The sequence below is a fragment of the Mastigoproctus giganteus genome, chromosome 5, assembly GCF_048544385.1.
Source record: "Mastigoproctus giganteus isolate SK-2022 chromosome 5, ASM4854438v1, whole genome shotgun sequence".
NCBI lineage: Eukaryota > Metazoa > Arthropoda > Arachnida > Uropygi > Thelyphonidae > Mastigoproctus > Mastigoproctus giganteus.
Window position 1 is genome coordinate 235,120,393 of NC_143579.1, and position 20,093 is coordinate 235,140,485.

A 20,093-nucleotide genomic window follows, 5' to 3' on the forward strand; every position below is an offset into this window, starting at 1 on the left:
TGAGGCATGATGTATAAATCAAGCAGGATGCATCTCGATATTACCTGCAGTGCTGGAGTTGAAGTTGTGCGACATGCTCTGATATGTCGAAAGAGGAAGAGCACTGACTCTGATTGAATTTCTTGTTAACAGTGATTTTGTTCGTCCGCTTGAAACAGACAGGGGCTCCATACGCCACAATAGAAAGAGAGCCAGCTCTGTACGTTAGATGGAGAACGCTTCTCTTGAGGCCCCAGTCAGTTCTGATGATCCTGGCCAACATAATGGCGTATCCCTTGACTTTTTTTCTGTGTCCTAGATAAAGAAGGAAGTGCTACTTTTGGTTAATAATAATAATTTCGAGATATTTCAGAGATGCTTGGAATTTTAGGGATTTACTCTCTAGCTTTATAACAGGGTCCTTGTTGGGTGAAGTGTGCCTTTTGACAAGTAACATTTTTGTCTTGTTGTTCGAGGACCTTGTGGCTGGTAATCCATTCCAACAGAGAGCAGAGAGAACAGAGCTGGCCTTCTCTCCACGGTGGCCTTAGTGCGCCTCCTACAGAAAGGATAGGAGGCGTCAATGGTATATGAAAACGTAGTGGTGTGTTGTAAATTGATAGTAAGCCAATTATGCAATTATGATATATGACGGATGGTCAGCTGATAAGCAAGCAAAGTCACATGAGATAAAGGCAGTGCCCATTGTATTAAATTATGGCTTAGGCTTTCACTGGTTCCATTTATAAGAATAAAAATTTATAATTCCTTCTTTTCAGGTTTTTTTCTACAAATGCTTATATGGAACAGAGATGACTGGACTAGTTTCATGTGCAAGTGTTCAATATACCTAGACCGACGTCAACAGTGCGCAAATCTGTCCTCATGTCAAAATCTGGCACTGTTTTATTTATTTTATTTTTTATTTCTTTTATTGTTATTATTATTATTATTTATTTATTTTAAATTTTCTCTTTTTCTTTATTTTTTTGTTCAGTTGTTTGCTCAGTAAGAGTTGAAAAGCGAGGTTTTCGAGGACGGCCACAGTACATGCATAGTTGTGGCCTAGATTCTCGTGGTGTAGATGGGCATTGGGCAGGCTTTCCAGGTGATTGCCTTCCTGGTGACAAAATGGCCAGAAACAACTGAACACACTGCATAACACTAGACACACACTTCTGGCCTTTCACAGAGTTTTTTTATTCATCACAATGTAGGACGGCACTTCAAGTGACGTTCAGGTGCCATCCTACATAAGATACCATACATGTCTCTAGATGACACTTGATCCATAGGACCTATGACATCGAAGGGCCACATGAGCTAAAGATTCAATTGCTTGACACCCGTTCCAATAGATCCACATGTTTCTTAAATTAAGGCATCCAGATCTATATGAAGTACTTAAGATTCGGCCTGGCCATTGTCTTGTGCACTAGAATAATCACCTATTTTTCAGGGCTGTAAAAGTTCCTGCATATCACAGAACCCCATGGGCGCTTCTATCAGCACTCGTCACAGAACTTCATGTCGAACTGCACAATAACCCATAGGTCTCTTTCATTCTCCATCTTCAGTGTGGTGCCATCTAATTAGCACGTTAACGTTATTCTGGAATTACTGAGTCCATGTGTTGTGCCTTGCATTTACCAATGTTAAACATTAATTTCCACTTTTCGGCTCATCTTACTCGTATTTTAGGACTTCCTGCATTAGTATTCCTTGATTATTGTGATTAACCACGCTGCCAATCTTTGTATCATCTGCAAACTTAGACGATAATCTTTATATGGCTTCATCAATATCGTTAATAAATATAGTAAGCAGTAAGGGACCAAGCAAGGAACCCTGAGGAGCTCCTCTAATAACATTGGTTTAAGAATAGCAGCGCTCATTTACAACCACTATGTCTTTGCTATTCAACCGTCCCTTCATCCATAATAGTAACTTCCCCCTAATACCGCACTTTTTTGTGTGGAACAATGTCAAAAGCTCTATTACACTCGAAAGATATGGCGTAAAAATTATTGTTTGCATTCAGTTATTTGTTACTGTGCCATAGTAACTAATTAAATTGGTCAGACAGAATTCTGCTCCCTTAACAAAGCCAGGCTGTAATTTCTCTATAATTCCATTCTTGTTAAGATAGTCCGACAGTTCTTCTTTAACCAATGACTCCGTTAGGTTACCTAAAACAGAAGACAATCTTACAGATATATAATTGGTCATGTCATCTATATAAGATGCTCCTGTCAATGACGCAAGCATCTTTCGTGGGCTTTTTCTTCGCTCTGTGGCTAAGTTAGTCCGTCTCAGGTGCAATGGCGAAATTAGAAATTCTGGGCCCATTCAACAGATTGCCAAATGGCCACACGTCATCTTTAACAATCATATAAAATCAGCTATTGGGCATCCAATTCCTCGTGGCCTTGTTGATGGCGGATCGAAGTGTATGGTCGTTTTGCCACTGCTAGTTTTTTTTTTTTTTTTGTTTAGCCCGTATTTTTGGGTTATTCGTCAAAAAGGCAACCCGACCAGAATATATGGGCATAATTCACATGGGTCATCTAAATAAGATCCCCACCATACTTAAATTCCGCATCCGATATATATATACGTTTTAATTTATTGAGGTGTGGATAAATTAAAATTTATCCACACCTCAATAAATTAAAATTGAATTCTTTTTAAAATTTCACATCATGTCTAAAAAATATACATACACAGGTTTTTGTGTTTAGAGAAGTAGATATGACACTGATATGTTGCTATTGCCTACAAATAACGATTGCATGTTCTCATAGATTGCAGTAATATTGGGGAGGGTTAACATGTTCAACCTTGATCTGTCTGCCACCCACCTCTCTCAGTAGCGGAAAGGTAGTTGTAGTGTGGATACGTTTGCAATTTATCGGAGTATCTGTTGCATATTGTTTGTTTTTTGTGTATTTTTCTTAACACTGTATTGTTAAATGTTTAAGCAGAAGCAAAGGAAGTGTCTTAATCACCGTGACAGTTTCTGTTTCCTGTACCGACGGCTTACTTTCTTTGCACTTTGGTTGCAATATTGGTAGCAAATCTTGGGCTGTACACATGAGCTATATTACCAACACCACAAATCTGAGGAGGTGGCTAACTGGGAAAATTAAAAGAATGTGTTTTGTTGTTCCTATGGTGTGGAGAGAATGAGCAACCACACTAGAGATTGCTATTTTTACATGTCAAAAACATCAGGGATGTTTTGGACATACCTGAAAAAGTAAACACAGCATCCATCTTTCATTATGCGGAACACGCAATTTGGCATGTTCCACCTAATGAAGACTTATTAATATCATATCTCGAAAAATCATGGGATAAAGGAAGCAGTGATGAATAGAGAGGTTATAACGCGTCGCACTTAATTAAGCATGGAGAGTTGAATGATTTAGTTTGTGGTTTAAACTTTTCTAAAGAGCAAGCAAAACTCATTGGTCTAAGGTTAAAACAGTGGAAGTTATCGAAGTAAGAACTAAAATTTCAGTATATCGAAAATTTCACAAGGCGTTTTAAAATTATTTCGTTATAGAAGATAGTATGTTTCTGAAAAATATTAGTGGTCTCAGTGCAAAAAAAGTACCATGACTTTGTTTAAAATGTTTTTGGTGGTCTTAAGTTAATTGGATTACTCACTGGTCTATAAGGTGGTATTATAAATTCCTATTGTTTTCTGTTTGTCGGATAGTCCTGCAATAGAAAAATATTATGCTGTGCAGCAGTGGGAAAAGAGAGAGAAATTTTTACCACGGTTGTTTTTGTTGTTGCCTTAGGGTTTAGAAGCAACAGAGACTAAGACCATATTGTTAGGTGTGTCTACTGTCTGTAAATTGCGTACGTTTTGAGGTCGATTTTCTGTTTGCTGGACAAAAAACCATGCTACGAGACCGTTTAACTCAGCCAAGTGAAAAAAGGCCCATAAAAATTCCTGATGCCATCGACGGGACTCAAACTAATGTCTTTTCCACCCGGCGTGGGGAAGACGGCGATTTTTTTTTTTTTTTTTTGTGAAAACCCCAAACACGAAAGGTATCAAAACCTATAGTACTTAGTACCGTGCATGGGTTGAAGGAGAAGCATGGGGGGGGGGGGGTACCGGAAACTTTGCTCTAGAGACTAAACATGGGTTTCACCACTTCAAGCCTCCAATAAGCAAAGTGGTGGTATTTCACCGGTTGATGAAAGCCATCTACCACCCATTCTACTGTGCTACACAGGCGAGCTTTACCGGAAAAAAGAAATATAAAATATGCATGTTCTAAGGGTTGAACCAAAAAAAGTTCTTCTTCTTCTTCCACTTTGGCATATAATTCTTGAATTAATGAAGAATTTTGTTAAGGCTCTGGATAAAGAAGAAAGTAGGATCTGTTACTTAAGCAAAGTGTTTCCCAATTTTACAGAGGGAAAACAGAAAAAGAATTTTTATTGGGCCTGAAATAAAGAAACTCCTTGAAGATTTGAAACAAAGTTACAGCATACTGAATCCCCTAGTATCTAGGAGTTCGTTTAAAGGAATTTTGCACGGATTTCATGGAAGAAGGAAAGAAGATAATTATGAATTTCTGGTGTCAACTGTACTGCAATGTTATAAAGATATGGGCTGCGGAATGTCGTTGCGAATTCATTTTCTTCATTCCCATCTAAGTTAGTTAGTTACTTACTTAACCCATATCGTTCCAGCTTCTTCTGGGTCGACATGTCTCTTATGCCGATGATCTGAAGTTCTACGTGAGTTCAAATCATCCTGATCAGATCCTCGATATTAACCAACAGGCCTCTACACCGATAATGAAACTGGAAAACTATCTAGCCATAATTGGGTCGCAGTTGAACCCTTCCAAATCTGCTCAACTACCGATAACCAAAAAAGAGTTAAAAATGATGTTCAAATCTTCGTTGGCGGGGAAAGGGTACAAAGGTAACTTCGCACACTGACTTAGGCCTCACCTGGGATGTTGGACTCACCTTCCAGCCTCACTTTGTCAGAATGAGACAGAAGATGTATGCGGAACTTTGGGCAGTACGTCAGGAGCTCGTTGGTGTTCATTAGCCTGCGCTGCTTTGTCGGTACATCCTGAGGTGCATTATCCCTGTCCCTCTCTATGCATCCGAAATATGGTCATCTGCTCCTGCCTCCCACCTAAAAAAGTACCTCAGTCTGGAATATTGGTTACTCAGATGGATGAACAGGGTGGGTCACCCTTTTACTATCTCTAGATCCATCCTCCAAGCTAATCTAGGGACCACTCTCTGGAGACTTCTCATCACAACAGAAAATGTACTCATGCTAGCTCGGCTTACCACAGGCCGAATAGATGCTTCATCTGTATCCCCATTAATCTCTGGCACAAAGAAGACAAGAGGTGAAAGCCACGACTCCTGCCACCCTCTGCGGTTTACACTTACAAAAATTGATTCCCTTAGGGGTAAGTTTCCAGCCAACTGCCTCCAAATCTACAATAAACTGGGCATCAACCCTGAGAAGTTCTGTGAAGACAAGCTCTACAGAAAGGAATGCCTGAAGAACTGCTACCAACTATTGAACTTATGACGATCACCTACACCTAATCTTTTTGCCTGCTGTCTTTTTTTCTGGTCTATTGCTATAAACTTTGTGTTTATTTCAAGCGTATATAACTTCGATTATGTAAATATCTCGGGTCGAGCACGCTTGTACACTGTACATATGGTTCCTCACACCTCAGTATGTAAATATCTCACCCTCCTGGCACACTGCCATCCCGCGGTGACCCACAGTTTCTTGTGGTTAACGAACGGATAATAATAATAATAATAAGGAAACCAGTCTTCTCTATTTTTTGGAAGATGTAAATGATGAGAAAGGGGATTGCTCATCAGGGTATGGAAAAGCGGTACGAAGATCGCTGGCATTCTGCCATGTGGGAGATCATTGCTAATTTCTTAATAAGGGAAAGTAACATGGACTATAAGAAAAACTCTGAGTGGCAAACATTTTTGAGGAAATAGAATGTATACAGTATAAAGTATGTTAAGATGAATGAGACTTATTTTAAAGATAATATGTATTACTTTAAAGGCGGATATTGTTGGGACAGCAGAGACGTGGTGTCACACAGATATAAGGAATGCTGAACTGGAATTTGGGAGTACAATGTGTACAGAAAGGATAGATAGGAGAGAAAGGGAGGAGGTGTTCTGCTGTTAATTAGGAAAAACACAAAATCAAAAGAAGTGCATCCAGTTGATATAGATGAACAGTGCACTGTTGAGTCAGTTTGGTGTGACTTAAGCACTCCGAAAGCAAAAATAAGAGTAGGAGTGTGTTGTAGGCCTAATGACTTGAATGAGTACAATGAACAATTGTACAGAGAAATATAGTGGGCTAGTAAATCGGAATGTCTTATAATGGGGGATTATAACTTCCCAGATATTGACTGGAATTTGTGGGTTGCCCGCTCACTCACACACACTAGTCAGACTTTTGTGGATTTATTGGATGATTGTTTTCTGCAGCAGCATGTTCGAGAGACAACCAGAGAAAGTAATACTCTTGATCTGGTTATCAGCAGTGATCATTCGTGTATTAAGAATTTGCAGATAAAGGAACCAATAGGTGGCAGTGATCACAGTGTACTGATGTAGGATTTACTTAAAGATTTAATTACCATCAGGGGTTAAGGAAAGGATTTTTGCTTCAGTAAAGGTGAGTACAGTGGTCTCCGACAGTTTTAAATTCTGTACAGTGGGATCAACTGACGATGTTACCAACAGTAAATTCTAAGTGGGAAGCATTCAAGGAATTAATCGTTGATGCTTCTAAAAGTTTCATACCTATTAAGAAATATTGTTCAAGGTTTAGGCCTAAATGGTTATCTAATGAACTAATGAGACTCGTAACAGAGAAGAAAATTGCATGGGATGCACAAAAATTATCAAGCGACTCAGAAGCCTATGGCAGATATAAGCTAGTCTGTAATCAGGTCACAAAGGAGGTTAGGCAGGCGAAGGCAGATTACAAGAAATCGTTGGCAAAAGATGTTAAGAAAAACAGCAAGGATTTCTTTACTTATATAAACTCTAAAAGGAAGGGGGTGAATCTGATTGGTCCACTTGACATTGGTGGTTCGACTGTTGATGATACTGCTCAGATAGCAAACAAACTGAATGAGTATTTTGCCTCTACATTCACACATGAGGAATTATTAAGGTTTGAAAATGGCAGAAGGTTATCAAATTGTAGCAGGATACTTAATTATTTTGTAATAACTGAAAGCTAAGTGGGGGAGAAATTGTTGACGTTAAACATAAGAAAAGCACCTGGGGTGGATGGGATCTATCCAGTTATATTAAAGGAGGCGGCAAAGCAACTAAGCAAACCCTTAGCCATAATTATGAGAGCATCCTTGGACTCAGGGGAGGTTCCCACTGACTGGAGATGTGCAAATGTATCCCCAATTCACAAAGAGGGATCGAAGGGTGACACGAGTAATTACAGACCAGTTAGTTTAACTTCTGTTCTGGGTAAAATAATGGAGTCACTTGTTAAAGATGCATTGTAGGATCATCTATACAAGACTGCAGCAATAATTCAGACACAGCATGGGTTTGTTAAGGGAAAGTCTTGTCTGACAAATTTGATAGGATATTATGATGTGGTTACAAAGGAACTGGATGCAAAAAATAATTTTGATATCATATATTTGGATTTCAGGAAAGCTTTTGACACTGTTGCGCATGGAAGACTATTGTACAAATTGGAGCAGAATGGTATTAAGAGTAAGTTGCTACAATGGATAAAAGGATGGTTAAGTGGGAGAAGACAGAGGGTGGTAATCAATGGGTGCTGCTCTTCGTGGACTAATGTTATTGGTGGAGTCCCACAGGGTTCGGTGTTAGGTCCACTGTTGTTTTGTATATTTATCAATGATATTGACGAAGGTATATCAGGCTTAATGTCGAAATTTGCAGATGATACAAAAGTTGGCAGGGTTGTTAATGACAGTAATGGCAGTGTGCTACTGCAACAGGATCTAGATAATTTGGGCAGATGGGCTAAGACGTGGCAACTGAAGTTTAACTTTGACAAATGCAAAGTACAATACTGCATATGGGTAGAAGTAACCCCAGAGAAACGTACCAACTGTGTGGTGCTACACTTAAGGTGGTAGAAAATGAAAAAGATCTGGTAGTAATTTTGCAGTCAGATATGAAGTTTTCTGAGCAATGCAGACATGGTGCCAGGGCAGGTCATGGGGTTTTGTCAATGATATATAGGAATTTTGCTAGCAGGAGAAGGAGGTGATTGTCCCTCTGTATAAGGCAATGGTCAGGCCACGCCTTGAGTACTGCGTACAGGTCTGGAGGCCTCATTTTAGGAAGGAAATAGATTTACTTGAGCGTGTACAGAGAAGGGCAACAAGATTTGTGAGGGGAATGAAGGGATCCTCTTACCAAGAGAGGCTTAAGTTGTGCAAATTGCAGTGGCTGGAGACTAGGCACCTGCGCGGTGATCTGATTGAGGTGTATAAGGCCTTGAATGGGTTGAGCACGCTGAATTCTGATGGGATCCTTCCACTTGTTCAGATTACGAACCTAAGGGGGCACAAATTCAAATTAAGAAAAGACAGATGTAGAATACATGTGCGGAAATTTTCCTTTAGCCAGCGGGTGGTTAATTGCTGGAACAAACTTCCATCTGTCGTTGTGGAAGTTGACAGGTTAAATAAATTTAAGGAGGAACTGGACAAGCATTTGGAGGGAATGTTGTGATTTTTTTTTTTTTTTTTTTTTTGCTGATGCTGCATAAGCTCATACACTTGCTTTCTTGCATCACATGCCACTACTACTACTTTTTGATATTTAAAATTAGTCGTTCATTAAGTTATTAAAATTTCTCTATTTTTATGGCGACTGATATATATAATATATATAGTATTTCTGGAATCGGAACTTTTGCTTCAGAGGTATGGTTTTTTCCTGCTCGTGTTGTTAGAGGGAACGAGCAAATGAGGTTTTTTTTTTTTTTTTTTTGGTTGGTGTTATTTAAATTTGCTTTCTTCAGCCATCTTTTTTCAATTCTACTTCTAATGTTGGAAAAAAATATTAAATTAATCCCAAGGTCAAAAAAACCCACAAACAGCTAAATAAAAATCATATTAAACTAACACAGTCCAATCTTCCTTCTCAAAGAAAAATCGTTAAAAATCAAAAAATATTTGCTTACAATTCTAACAGTAAAAATTTGCATTCAACAGAACACTGGTTCAAACACGTTGCAATGTTATGCTAAGTTATGTACGTCATTCTATTTTGCATTTTTTATATGTAAAGTTGCATAACATTCTTTTCAAAACAAATATGATTAAAAACTATTCTTATCTCACGAATTTGAACATACCGACCCTCAGATACTTACCGTGTGCCAAAGAAACATTCATTATTGGTCACTGTCACAGTTAGTTATATCTAAGTAAAGTATCTGCTACGAAATCACTGTTTACTTAAAATGTGTCACGGTATTTGTTACACAGGTGCGAGTATGTAACTTCCCATAGCTTACAGTGAATAATCGCTTCAAGATCGATTTTTTTTTTTTTTGAGTCAAAAAAATATCTTTGTGTCGCCTCTAGTTTTGTAGACACCAGAGTAGAGGCATTTACACAACGCTGAGCGATTATAGATTTTTGTATTAATATTTTTTCACAGACCATTGCGAAGTCGCTGAGAAAACCAGAATCCTTTGAAACGGTGGCATTTCAACTTGGCAAAAATCATAAAAAATAAATTGTTTTCGCTACTTGCTAGTTCTTCAAACACTTATGTATTTACACGTAAAAAATACATACCGTTCATTAAAAGAGAAGTAGTGACAATTTCCGGATAATGAAAAAAAAAAAAAAAAAAAAAGAGTACAAATCATAACGTTGTTTTATAGCTTACGTAATGAAGTAACTTAATGCTATCTCGTAATATTTTTTTTTTTTTGTGAATAACTTTGGACCAGTTTTAAAAATTTTAATGCTACATTGCTACTTGTAACGGCCAGTACTTATTCCCAAGCAAAAGTGCTTGGGAAAAAGTGCTTGTGCTATTTAGTACACAATCCGTTTAAGAGTGATTCTGTCACTGATAAAAGCAACTGATACTTTTAAGGTGCAGTCACGGTTATCGCGAATAACTATAATTCGCTGTCAGGCCCACTGCTAATTCATATTACTGAGAACAAAATAAAATGGATTAAATTAAGAATAAATAAAATAGTATACAATGCCATCTATAGCCAGCAAAGAAAACTAACCAAAAGCACAAACAAAGAACAAACTACACGATAACGTGTGGTGCACCCAACTCCAGCCTAGCGACTGGAGGGAGAAAGATCACAAGTCGAACTCGCTGCTTATCGATTAACATATCCGTGACACAGCATGACAAAGTAACGGAGCGCCAAAAAATTTCTTCTCTCAATCAGTCGTATTTGCTTTTTGATTAATACTAGTCATTTAACAATCATCATTTAATTTCATTATCAATTTTTATTTCCTATAATGGAGGCAAATAAAAAGAAAACCACGAGTCCAATGTGGAATTTTTTTACACGCATTGATTCAAACAAGGCAAAATGCGAGACTTGCAAACAAGATGTTTCATATAAAACTTCAACTAGTAATTTAAAACGACATTTGGAACGTAAGCATCGAACTCATGTAAAAACAATCCCGGGTACAGGCATTCAACCCACAATTATATTGGCATCTGGGATACCCAGAACTGTAAGTTATATTCAGTATACTAATTTAGATTAATTTCAGATTATTTTTCTGGCTGTTCAGATAACTGTTCAATATAGTTAACTGCTAAGTTTATATACACAACATGGCACCTGTTATAAAACTTTGCTTTCACCGTGATTTCAGTTCTTCCGTCACTGGTTCCTCCTGTGACATGCCAGTAATAGTGACAAAATCGGGTTGTGATTTCGTGACCCATCTCTAATCACGAAATCCAAATGGGTCACGAAATCGCAACCCGTGATTTTGTCGCCGCTACTGCAATATCACGGTAGGATCCATTGCTAGTGGAGCTGGAATGTCATTGTCAAGGATCAGATCAGCACAAAGTATGCATATCCCGTCCGTACCGTAATAAGAGATAGTAGGGACGCCATATTTACGCTGTGTTTCTTATCAATGAGTTCTGATGTTATCAGTGTGTTAACGTCTTAGTACGAAGCCTGTAAGCTTAAGTGGCATTACTTATTGCAGGTTATTGCACTGTGAAACTATATGTGCTAGAACGTAGAATCGGATAAGCATAATATGTGGTTTCTGTTCGGCACATGCGAAAGTTAACATGCAGTTACCTAAATCATATTAATGTGCATATACAGTATTAAACGAACGAAACAAAACTTTTTCGCAGTTGATAAAGTTAAGGAAAAGCCACTCTATGCAACTATTAATTTTTTTAAATTGAGCTGCTGGATCAAAAACCTGTCGTTTAAACCTGTAATGAAATATAAAATAAGTGTCTTTCAAAGGTAATTGAAAATGCAAAATTATGTATAATAATATATACGTAGATGGAGCAAGCACAATCACCCCCCCCCCCCAAATCATTGGTAATTCCATAAAATTGAAAACTCAAAAGCAGCAGGAAATTTATTTGTAGATTGATAAAATGGATGCAAAAACTCTGTAATGCCTTGGGTTCAACTTTTCAAGTATATGGATATATGTAGGGTTATTTTGAGAACAATCTAATAGGTCTTAATTGATAGCATAACATTATGCTAAGACATGAGTGCCATCTTTGCTACCTCTCCTGTACCCTGGATTAAGCATCTGGTATTGCTTAATTAAGAGTTCAACTAGCATTTAATGATTTCATCAGAAATCTGTGTTTCAATCATTTCAGCATTGCAATCATTCCAAAATGTTCATTGAAAAATTTAATGTTTCTAACTAAAGCTTAAGTAAGTATAAGACCCAATGATCTGGATGCAGAAGTACTGGAAATTAAAGTATCATGGGATTATTTGCAGTGTTAGTGCAGCAAAAGCTGCCTGATAAATGGAGACATTTCACAGCAGATCTTGTTCTTATGATTGCTATTTTGAAAGGACTATCCCTTCTTTAAACAACTATACAAAGTAAGGATGTGACAATAATAAAAGTCAATCACATGCTAAGAAGACATATAAGAGTTTTTTCAAGTATTGAAAGAAAACCAGGGTAAACACAAACACCTAATATGAATGATTATTCAATCAGAAATGTACAAAAAGATTCTATTTATTACAAACAATAAATATACTGGATGTACAAAATACATATCCTGAATGTTGATAGTGACTAATATAAAGTTTCTGTTATTTCATCTAATTGGATGAAGTGTCATAAATTTGCTGTTCTCTTGAGACTTGCCAAAAATCTATTAAATATGCAAGGAAGATCATGAAAGTAGTTTCCCTCAGTTTAGGTGAAGCTGAGAGAGCCTGCAGCTTACTGAATAATATGACTACTGATGAGAAGAATGCACTGCTTATTGAGGTTATATCATCTGGTGATTGTTAAATCTTATAGGAAACATCAGATTGTAATGCAACATCTTTTGAGAAAGCATTAGCAGTGGCATATGATGCAAGAAAGCAATCTTATACAGCATCAGCCAGAAAAAAAACCCCTTCCCCTTTCACCTATCCATTTGCTCCAAAAGTTTGTTGAGTTCTTCCTTGAAGTTATGCAAGAAGCTATCAACTTCCACAATGACAGATGGAAGTTTGTTCCAGCAATCAACCACTAGCTGGCTAAAGGCAAATTTCTGCACATCTATTCTGCAGCTGTTTTTCCTCAATTTGAATTTATGCCCTCTCAGGCGATTATTCTGAGCAAGAGGAAGAATCCCTTCAGCGTTGAGCTCAAACCATTCAAAGCATTAGCATTAGCATAATGCTAATGCTAAAGCCCTATACATCTCAATCAGATCACCTCACAGGTGCCTAGTCTCCAGATGCTGTAATTTGCAGAACTTAAACTGACATGAGGATCAGGAAGAACTAGAACAAGAATATTCAGGGCACTGGAGGGAAGATATTTGGAGTCTTTTCTGGCTTAATACTTCATGCAATTTGGTAAGTCCTTTGAATAACAATAATTAACATTGAAATAAAATGCTCTGAAGTAACATTTTATTCATATATAAGCTATTGTAGTTAGGTCACTGTCTCTCAATTTGCAGACTAATTACAGGGCTTCAATGATAATTTTCCAGATTTTCAATTATAATGAAGGGAGAATTAATGATGAGGGCAAAAAAATATTCTGTGAATGGAACCACCCCTCCCCAAATGAGGGAAAATAAATTGAATTTCTGGGTCTAACTAAATTTGCAGTTGATAACTCTAGTTGTATGAAATATTAATTTTTCACTTTTTCTTTACACTAATCAATTAAGCAGTTCTAAGTAATTACATTATTTATTAATACATATATTATATTATTATCCAAATACAGGGTAAGCAGTCAAAGTTTCTTGATTATTTTAATCCTTTACCTGAGTAAGTTTCCATACATTATGTAAAGCCACCTATAATGAATTTGTTTGAAGAATTTTTAAGTTTGTAAAAATTAAAAACCATATACATAAACACTTTTAAATATTAACTTCTTCCTATTTTAACTTTATAGCAAAATACTAGACTGAGATTAGCATTAGTAGAGGCATATGATGCAAGAAAGCAAGTTTATATAGCATCAGTAAAAAAAACCCTTCCCGTTTCATCCATCCACTCACTACAAATGTTTGTCTAGTTCTGCCTTGAATTTATTTAAGCTGTTAACTTCTACAGAAATTGGAAGATGGAAGTTTGTTCCAGCAATCAACCACCCGCTGGCTAAAGGCAAACTTCTGCACATCTATTCTACAACTGTCTCTCCTCGATTTCAATTTATGTCCCCTCAGGTGACTAATCTGGGCAAGAGGAAGAATCCCATCAGCATTTAGCTTGCTTAACCATTCAAGGTCTTGTACACCTCAATCAGATCACCTCGCAAGTGCCTAGTCTCCAGAAACTGCAACTTGCAGAACTTAAGTCTTTCTTGTAAGAGCAACCCTTCGTTCCATTCGCCAATCTCATTGCCCTTCTCTGTACTTGTTCAAGCAGCTACATCCTTCTTAAAATGAGGCCTCCAGACCTGTATACAGTACTCAAGGTGTGGCCTGATCATTGCTTTATACAAGGGGATAATCACCTCCTTATCCCTGCCAGAAAAATCCCTGTATATCATTGACAAGACACTGAGCTACTCTTGCAGACTGTTTATGCTGCAGAGAAAATTTCATATTTGACTGCAAAATTACCCCCAGGTTTTTTTCATTCTTTACCACCCTGAGTTGGCACACTATGGCCATAGTTGCTTAATAAATCACTAAAACAGCAACAACCACCCTGAGTGTAGTACCACACAGTTGATAAGTTACTGTGGGGTTACTGCTACCCATATGGAATACTTTACATTTGTCAATGTTAAACTTCATTTACCACCTCTCAGCTCATCTGGTCAAATTTTCTAGATTCTGTTGCAGTAGCATGCTGTAATTAGTGTTATTACCAACCCTGCCAACCTTCATATCATCTGCAAACTTGGACATTAAGCCTGATATACCTACATCAATATCATTGATAAATACAGAAAACAACAATGGGCCCAACACGATCCCTGGGGGACACCGCTAATAACATTAGTTTACAAAGAGCAGTGTCCATTGATTACCCCTCTCTGTCTTCTCCCACTCAACCATCCCTTTATCCATAGCTGCAACTTGCCCTTAATGCCATATTGCCCCAACTTGCCCTTAATGCCATATTGCCCCAACTTGCACAGTAGTTTTCCATATGCAACGGTATCAAAAGCTTTCCTGAAATCCAAGTATATGATATCAAAATTATTTTTGCATCCAGTTCCTTTGTGACCTCATTGTAGTATCCATTCAAATTGGTCAGACAAGACTTCCCCTTAATGGACCCATGCTGTGTCTGAACTGTAACTGCAGTCTTGTCTAGATGATCCTGCAGTGCCTCCATTAATTTCCCTTGAACAGAAGTTAAACTAACAGGTCTGTAATTACAGTACTAGTGTCACCCTTTGTGAATTGTAGTCACATTTGCCCATCTCCAGTCCATGGGGATCTCCCCTGAATCCAGTGAAGCTGTTATAATTATGGCTAAGGGTTTGCTTCCTTTGCCGCCTCCTTTAATATAACTGGATAGATCCCATCCACCCCAGGTGCTTTTCTTATGTTTAACTTCGACAATTTTTCTAAAAGAAAACTTCCTGCAATCTGATCTAAACCTCAAACCCTGTAATTTGAATTTATGACCCCCTAGTTCTGGAATTCTTTATAACAGTGAAAATTTCACCTCCATTCATTTTATTAATCCCTCTCGGAGCCTGTAAACCTCAATCAAGTCACCTCTGAGGTGCTTGGTTGCCAAGCTCTGTAGCCCACATAATCGGAGTCTTTACTCATATGGTTGTCCTGCCAATCTTACCATCTGAGTTGCCCATCTTTGGAGCCTTTCAAGAAGCTTAATGTCTTTTTTCGGATGAGGTGTCCATACTTGAACACAGTGTTCCAAAGGTGGTCTTACAATTGCCTTATACAGGATAACATTTAATAAATCATAGACATAGAGAAACAGCTCATGTATTTGCTTGTTCCATGAGGATCTCCAGTAGGTCTTGAAATCCTCAACACCCTGCTTTCCAGGCTGCTTCTTGTTTCAATAGAAGCAGTGCAAGAATCACTTTCATCTCTGCCTGTGGCTGCTATTAGTCCTTTGGGATTAAAAGCTAAAAATTAATTGAACCGATTGAAATTGCACATTTAACCTTTCTCGTATGAGAATAGTATCTATAATGAAAGACAAAATGCAAATTACAGACCACAAAAACAATATACAATGCACGCCACTCATTGTGATCAGATAATGGTATTATTCGTGTAGTGTTATCACTTTATGAAGCCTCAATCAGACATATACCAGTGTACAAAAAAAATGATGTTTATTGTAATCAGTGCTTCAGTTTATGTTATCACTTTTTTGTCTTATCATAGTTTATGCATGTGTGGCAGAAATGATTACATACATCCCAATTTGTTCTTGAACTCAGACATATTGTTTGCCCAGTGACTACTTTTCTTCACACAATTTGTATGGTTTGTCAGTGTCACTACTCTGTGAAAGAAAGTACCATATCTGTATTTCTACCAATCTGGCTGTTTTTTGGTTGAACATTATAACCCTTTCTAATTCTTGATTTCAACATTTTCTTTATTTGTTTTAATGGTTTGTATGGATTTGTAGAAACATTGTGACAGTTTCATTTTTATTGATGACTCTCGAAAAAATGGTGGGCAGACAAATTAAAGTATTTTACATTTTCTTTCAGTCTGCTTCCACTTTATGTACACATTTTCCATTCTGCATTTATAAACAAGTCTGAACAGCTGCATTCTTGTTAAATTGGTAATAACTTTGTCCCAAAGTGATCACAGTAAGTGGCATCCACTGTATTTACTTGCTTATGCACTAATACTAGAAATATAGTAAATAAATTTGGTGAGTTTGAAATATTTTTGGTCAAGTCAACAAATGCTGAAATTATAGATATAACAGAAACATGGTGTCACTGATATTGAGGATATAGAATTTGAATATGGTGATCATAATGTGAAATAGAAAAGATATGTATGTACAAGGGCTGTTCAATAAAGAATGATCATAATTTTTCATGAACAACTGTACTGCTTGCTATTTCTAGCTGAGCTATGGAATTTAAGACCAAACCAAGCTGCATCATATAGCAACTGCACAGTTGACTTCTGTGCACAGTGTGACCTTGGCAGTTAGTCGAATTTATGCCTGTTCAGTTTTGCCTATGAAACAATGGATGTGACACACGACGAACAGTATGCTGCTCTCAAATTTTGTTTCCACCTGAAGAAAACATCAGCTGAAGCACAAGAAATGTTATAAGAGGCTTATGGTGAATCTGTGCTTCCATATAGCACAGTTTGCAGGTGGTTTAGAATGTTTAAAGATGGATGTGATTCAATCACAAAAATTGGCAGTCCTGGAGCTCCAACCACTGCTGCCACCACAGAAACCATAACGCTGCTTTTGCAATTGTGAGAGAAGATCATTGTATAACAGCAAGGCAACTGGCAGAGATATTGAGAATATCAGTAGGAAGCATGCATGGTATTTTCCATAACCATTTGCCTATGACACACGTTTGTGCACACTGGGTTCCAAGACTACTTGCACCTGGGCAACAAGTTCACAAGGAAGTCTGTCAGGAGCAACAACAGATGGTTACTGAAGATGGTGAGGTTCTGTACAAGGTGATAATGGTGGATGAGGTGACTTCATCATTTCGACCCAGAGAGTAAGCAACAAAGCTCTGTTTGGTAGTCCCTATCACTCCCAACACAGAAAAAGGCAAAAGTTGTGGCTTCTGCAGAAAAGATTATGATCATCTCTTTTTTTATTTTGAGATTCAAGGGTTTACCAGCATGTTGTGCCATGTCATACAACTGTTATGGGACCTTACTACAGAACTGTACTGCACACTTTGTGGGTTCACATTCGTTGCAAACCACCACAACTGCATGCAGGTAGATGGATACTGCATCACAAAAATGCGAACCTCACATTGCTCATACTGTCAATAAGTACTTCATCATCATCAGCCATTTTCAATCCACTGCAGGATGAAGGCCTCTCCAGCAGCTTTCCAGTTCCTTCTGTTTTGTGCCATGGCCATCCATTTGCTACCCACAAACTCATGAATTTCATCTATCCATCTCCAACGTTGTCTTCCAGGTTTTCTTCTAGCTCCTCTTGTGTACTATTCTGTTATTTTCTTAGTCCATCTGTCATCATGTCTTCGAGCTATGTGTCCTGCCCAAGACCATTTTAGTTCTTTAGTTTTGATAAGAATGTCCTTTACTTGAGTTTGCTGCCTAATCCATGTGTTTCTCTTCTTATCTAACAGTCTGATTCCCAAATATAATTCGTTCCATCCTTCGCTGTGCTTCTCTTCCATTCTTTTGGTGAGTGCCCAAGTTTCACTTCCATAAGTCGTGGTGGGGAGTATACATTGGTTCATTATTTTACCGTTTCAGACAAACTGGGATATTGCTCTTCAGTATGTGACTATATTTCCTGAATTCTATCCATCCAAAATTTATTCTTCTCTTGACTTCCAGCCATTTATCATTATTACAGTTAATAACTTGTCCCAGATAAGTATATGACTCCACCTTTTCAATTACTGCTCCTTCAATCATTATGTCCCTTTCTGTGGCATACTTGTTCATCATTACATTTGTTTTAGCCATATTCATTTTTAGTCCAAAATCCTTACTAACTGTGCATAACTGATTAAGATTTTCCTCTAATTCTTTGGGATTGTGGCTTATGACCACAATGTCATCTGCAAATCGTAAATGGTTTAGGTACTCTCCATTCACATTGACTCCTTTCTGCGACCAGTCTAATCTTCTGAAAGCTTCAAGGGCAGCAGTAAACAGCTTCAGAGGTATTGTGTCTCCTTGTCGAACGCCTTTCTCAGTTTTAAATTTCCAACTGTCTTTGTCTAGTCTAATAAAGGAGGTAGTGTTCTCATATATTTTCTTCAAAATCATAATATATGGGATATCTATGTCTTGTCTTTCCAGTGCCCGAAACATTTCCTTATGCTGTATGGAGTCAAATGCTTTTTCATAATCCACAAATGTCAGGCATAATGGTGTTTTATATTCATTTGCTTTCTCCATTAGCTGTGATATTACGTGAAAGTGATCCATAGTTGAGAATCCCGTCCTAAAGCCAGCTTGCTCTTTCGGTTGATTCTCATCAAGTATTCTTTCTAATCTGGTAGTAATGATCCTTGTGAACAACTTGTAGATTTTGGATAACAAGCTAATTGGTCTATAATTTCCAATTTCTGATTTATCTCCTTTCTTATGCAGCAAAACTATAGTTGCATTATTCCACTGCTTAGGCGTCACACCTTTTCTAATGCATTTTGTGAAGGGCCTTGCCAGTTTTTGTGTTATGTCTCTTCCTCCCAATTTTAACAACTCTACAGTAACTTCATCTTCCCCAGGGCTTTGATTCTTCATTTTCTTCAGCGCATGTTCTACCTCATCAGGAAGAATATCGGGTATGTCGTATGTGTTGCTAATTTGTGATCCATCTTCCCCACTGCTGGCATCATTCCCTCGCTCCTTGTATAATTCTCTATAGTAGTCTTCTGCTATTTGAATCATGCCTTCTCTGCTATTTATAAGTACACCATCACTATTCTTCAGTTTCAGTATCATTTGTCTTTCTGTATTACTGCTCATGGCTGCTGATTTAAATCCTTTGTTTTCCCTTAATGCTTGTTCTACTTTTCTTGTGTTAAATCTTCTTATGTCCTCTCTGAGTCTCTTTCTAATGGCTTTGCATAACTCAGTATACTCAATTTTCTCCTTGTCAGTGTTTATCTTGCTCTTTATTTGGAGCCTTCGGTTCATCATAACAAGTGTTTCTTGATTAATTTTTTCTTCTTTGGATTTCTTTTTCCTTGGGCTTTGACTTTCATACAGTTGTAATATTCCTCGTCGATATCTTTGTCCTGAGCAGTCTGCAGAAGCGCAAACTTATTCTTAAGTTTCAGTACATACTGCTTTTTCTCCTCTTCTGTTATCTCAAAGACCTTTGTATTATTTACTCCAATCAGTTTTTTTTCCTTTCCTACATTTATATCAAGTGTACACCTTACTATTCTGTGATCACTTCCAACATTTACCTTATTCAGGACGGTAATATCATTCACAATATATCTTCTGTTAATGAGGATGAGATCAATTTTATTAGTCCATTTGGACTCTTCCATGTCCACTTTCTGTTCACCCTTTTCTTGAAAAAAGTGTTCATTACTGACAATCCTTGAGATTCTGCAAATTCCACAAGTCTTTCACCAATTCCAAAATTTTCTATAGTTCCCCTTTCTGCACTGTTTTGTCTTTTTCCAACCTTAGCA

The 20,093-nt window shown here is 37.5% G+C and overlaps 1 protein-coding gene across 1 annotated transcript in view; it reads left to right on the forward strand.

The window, feature by feature from the left end:
* Positions 1-10,541: 10,541 nt before the first annotated feature.
* The window catches only part of LOC150086297 (uncharacterized), an 88,406-nt gene continuing 78,854 nt past the window's right edge, over positions 10,542-20,093 (forward strand). The window contains exon 1 of the mRNA XM_090374856.1: positions 10,542-10,766. Coding sequence (XP_090230982.1) covers positions 10,542-10,766 — 225 coding nt within the window. The remainder of the gene's footprint in view (positions 10,767-20,093) is intronic.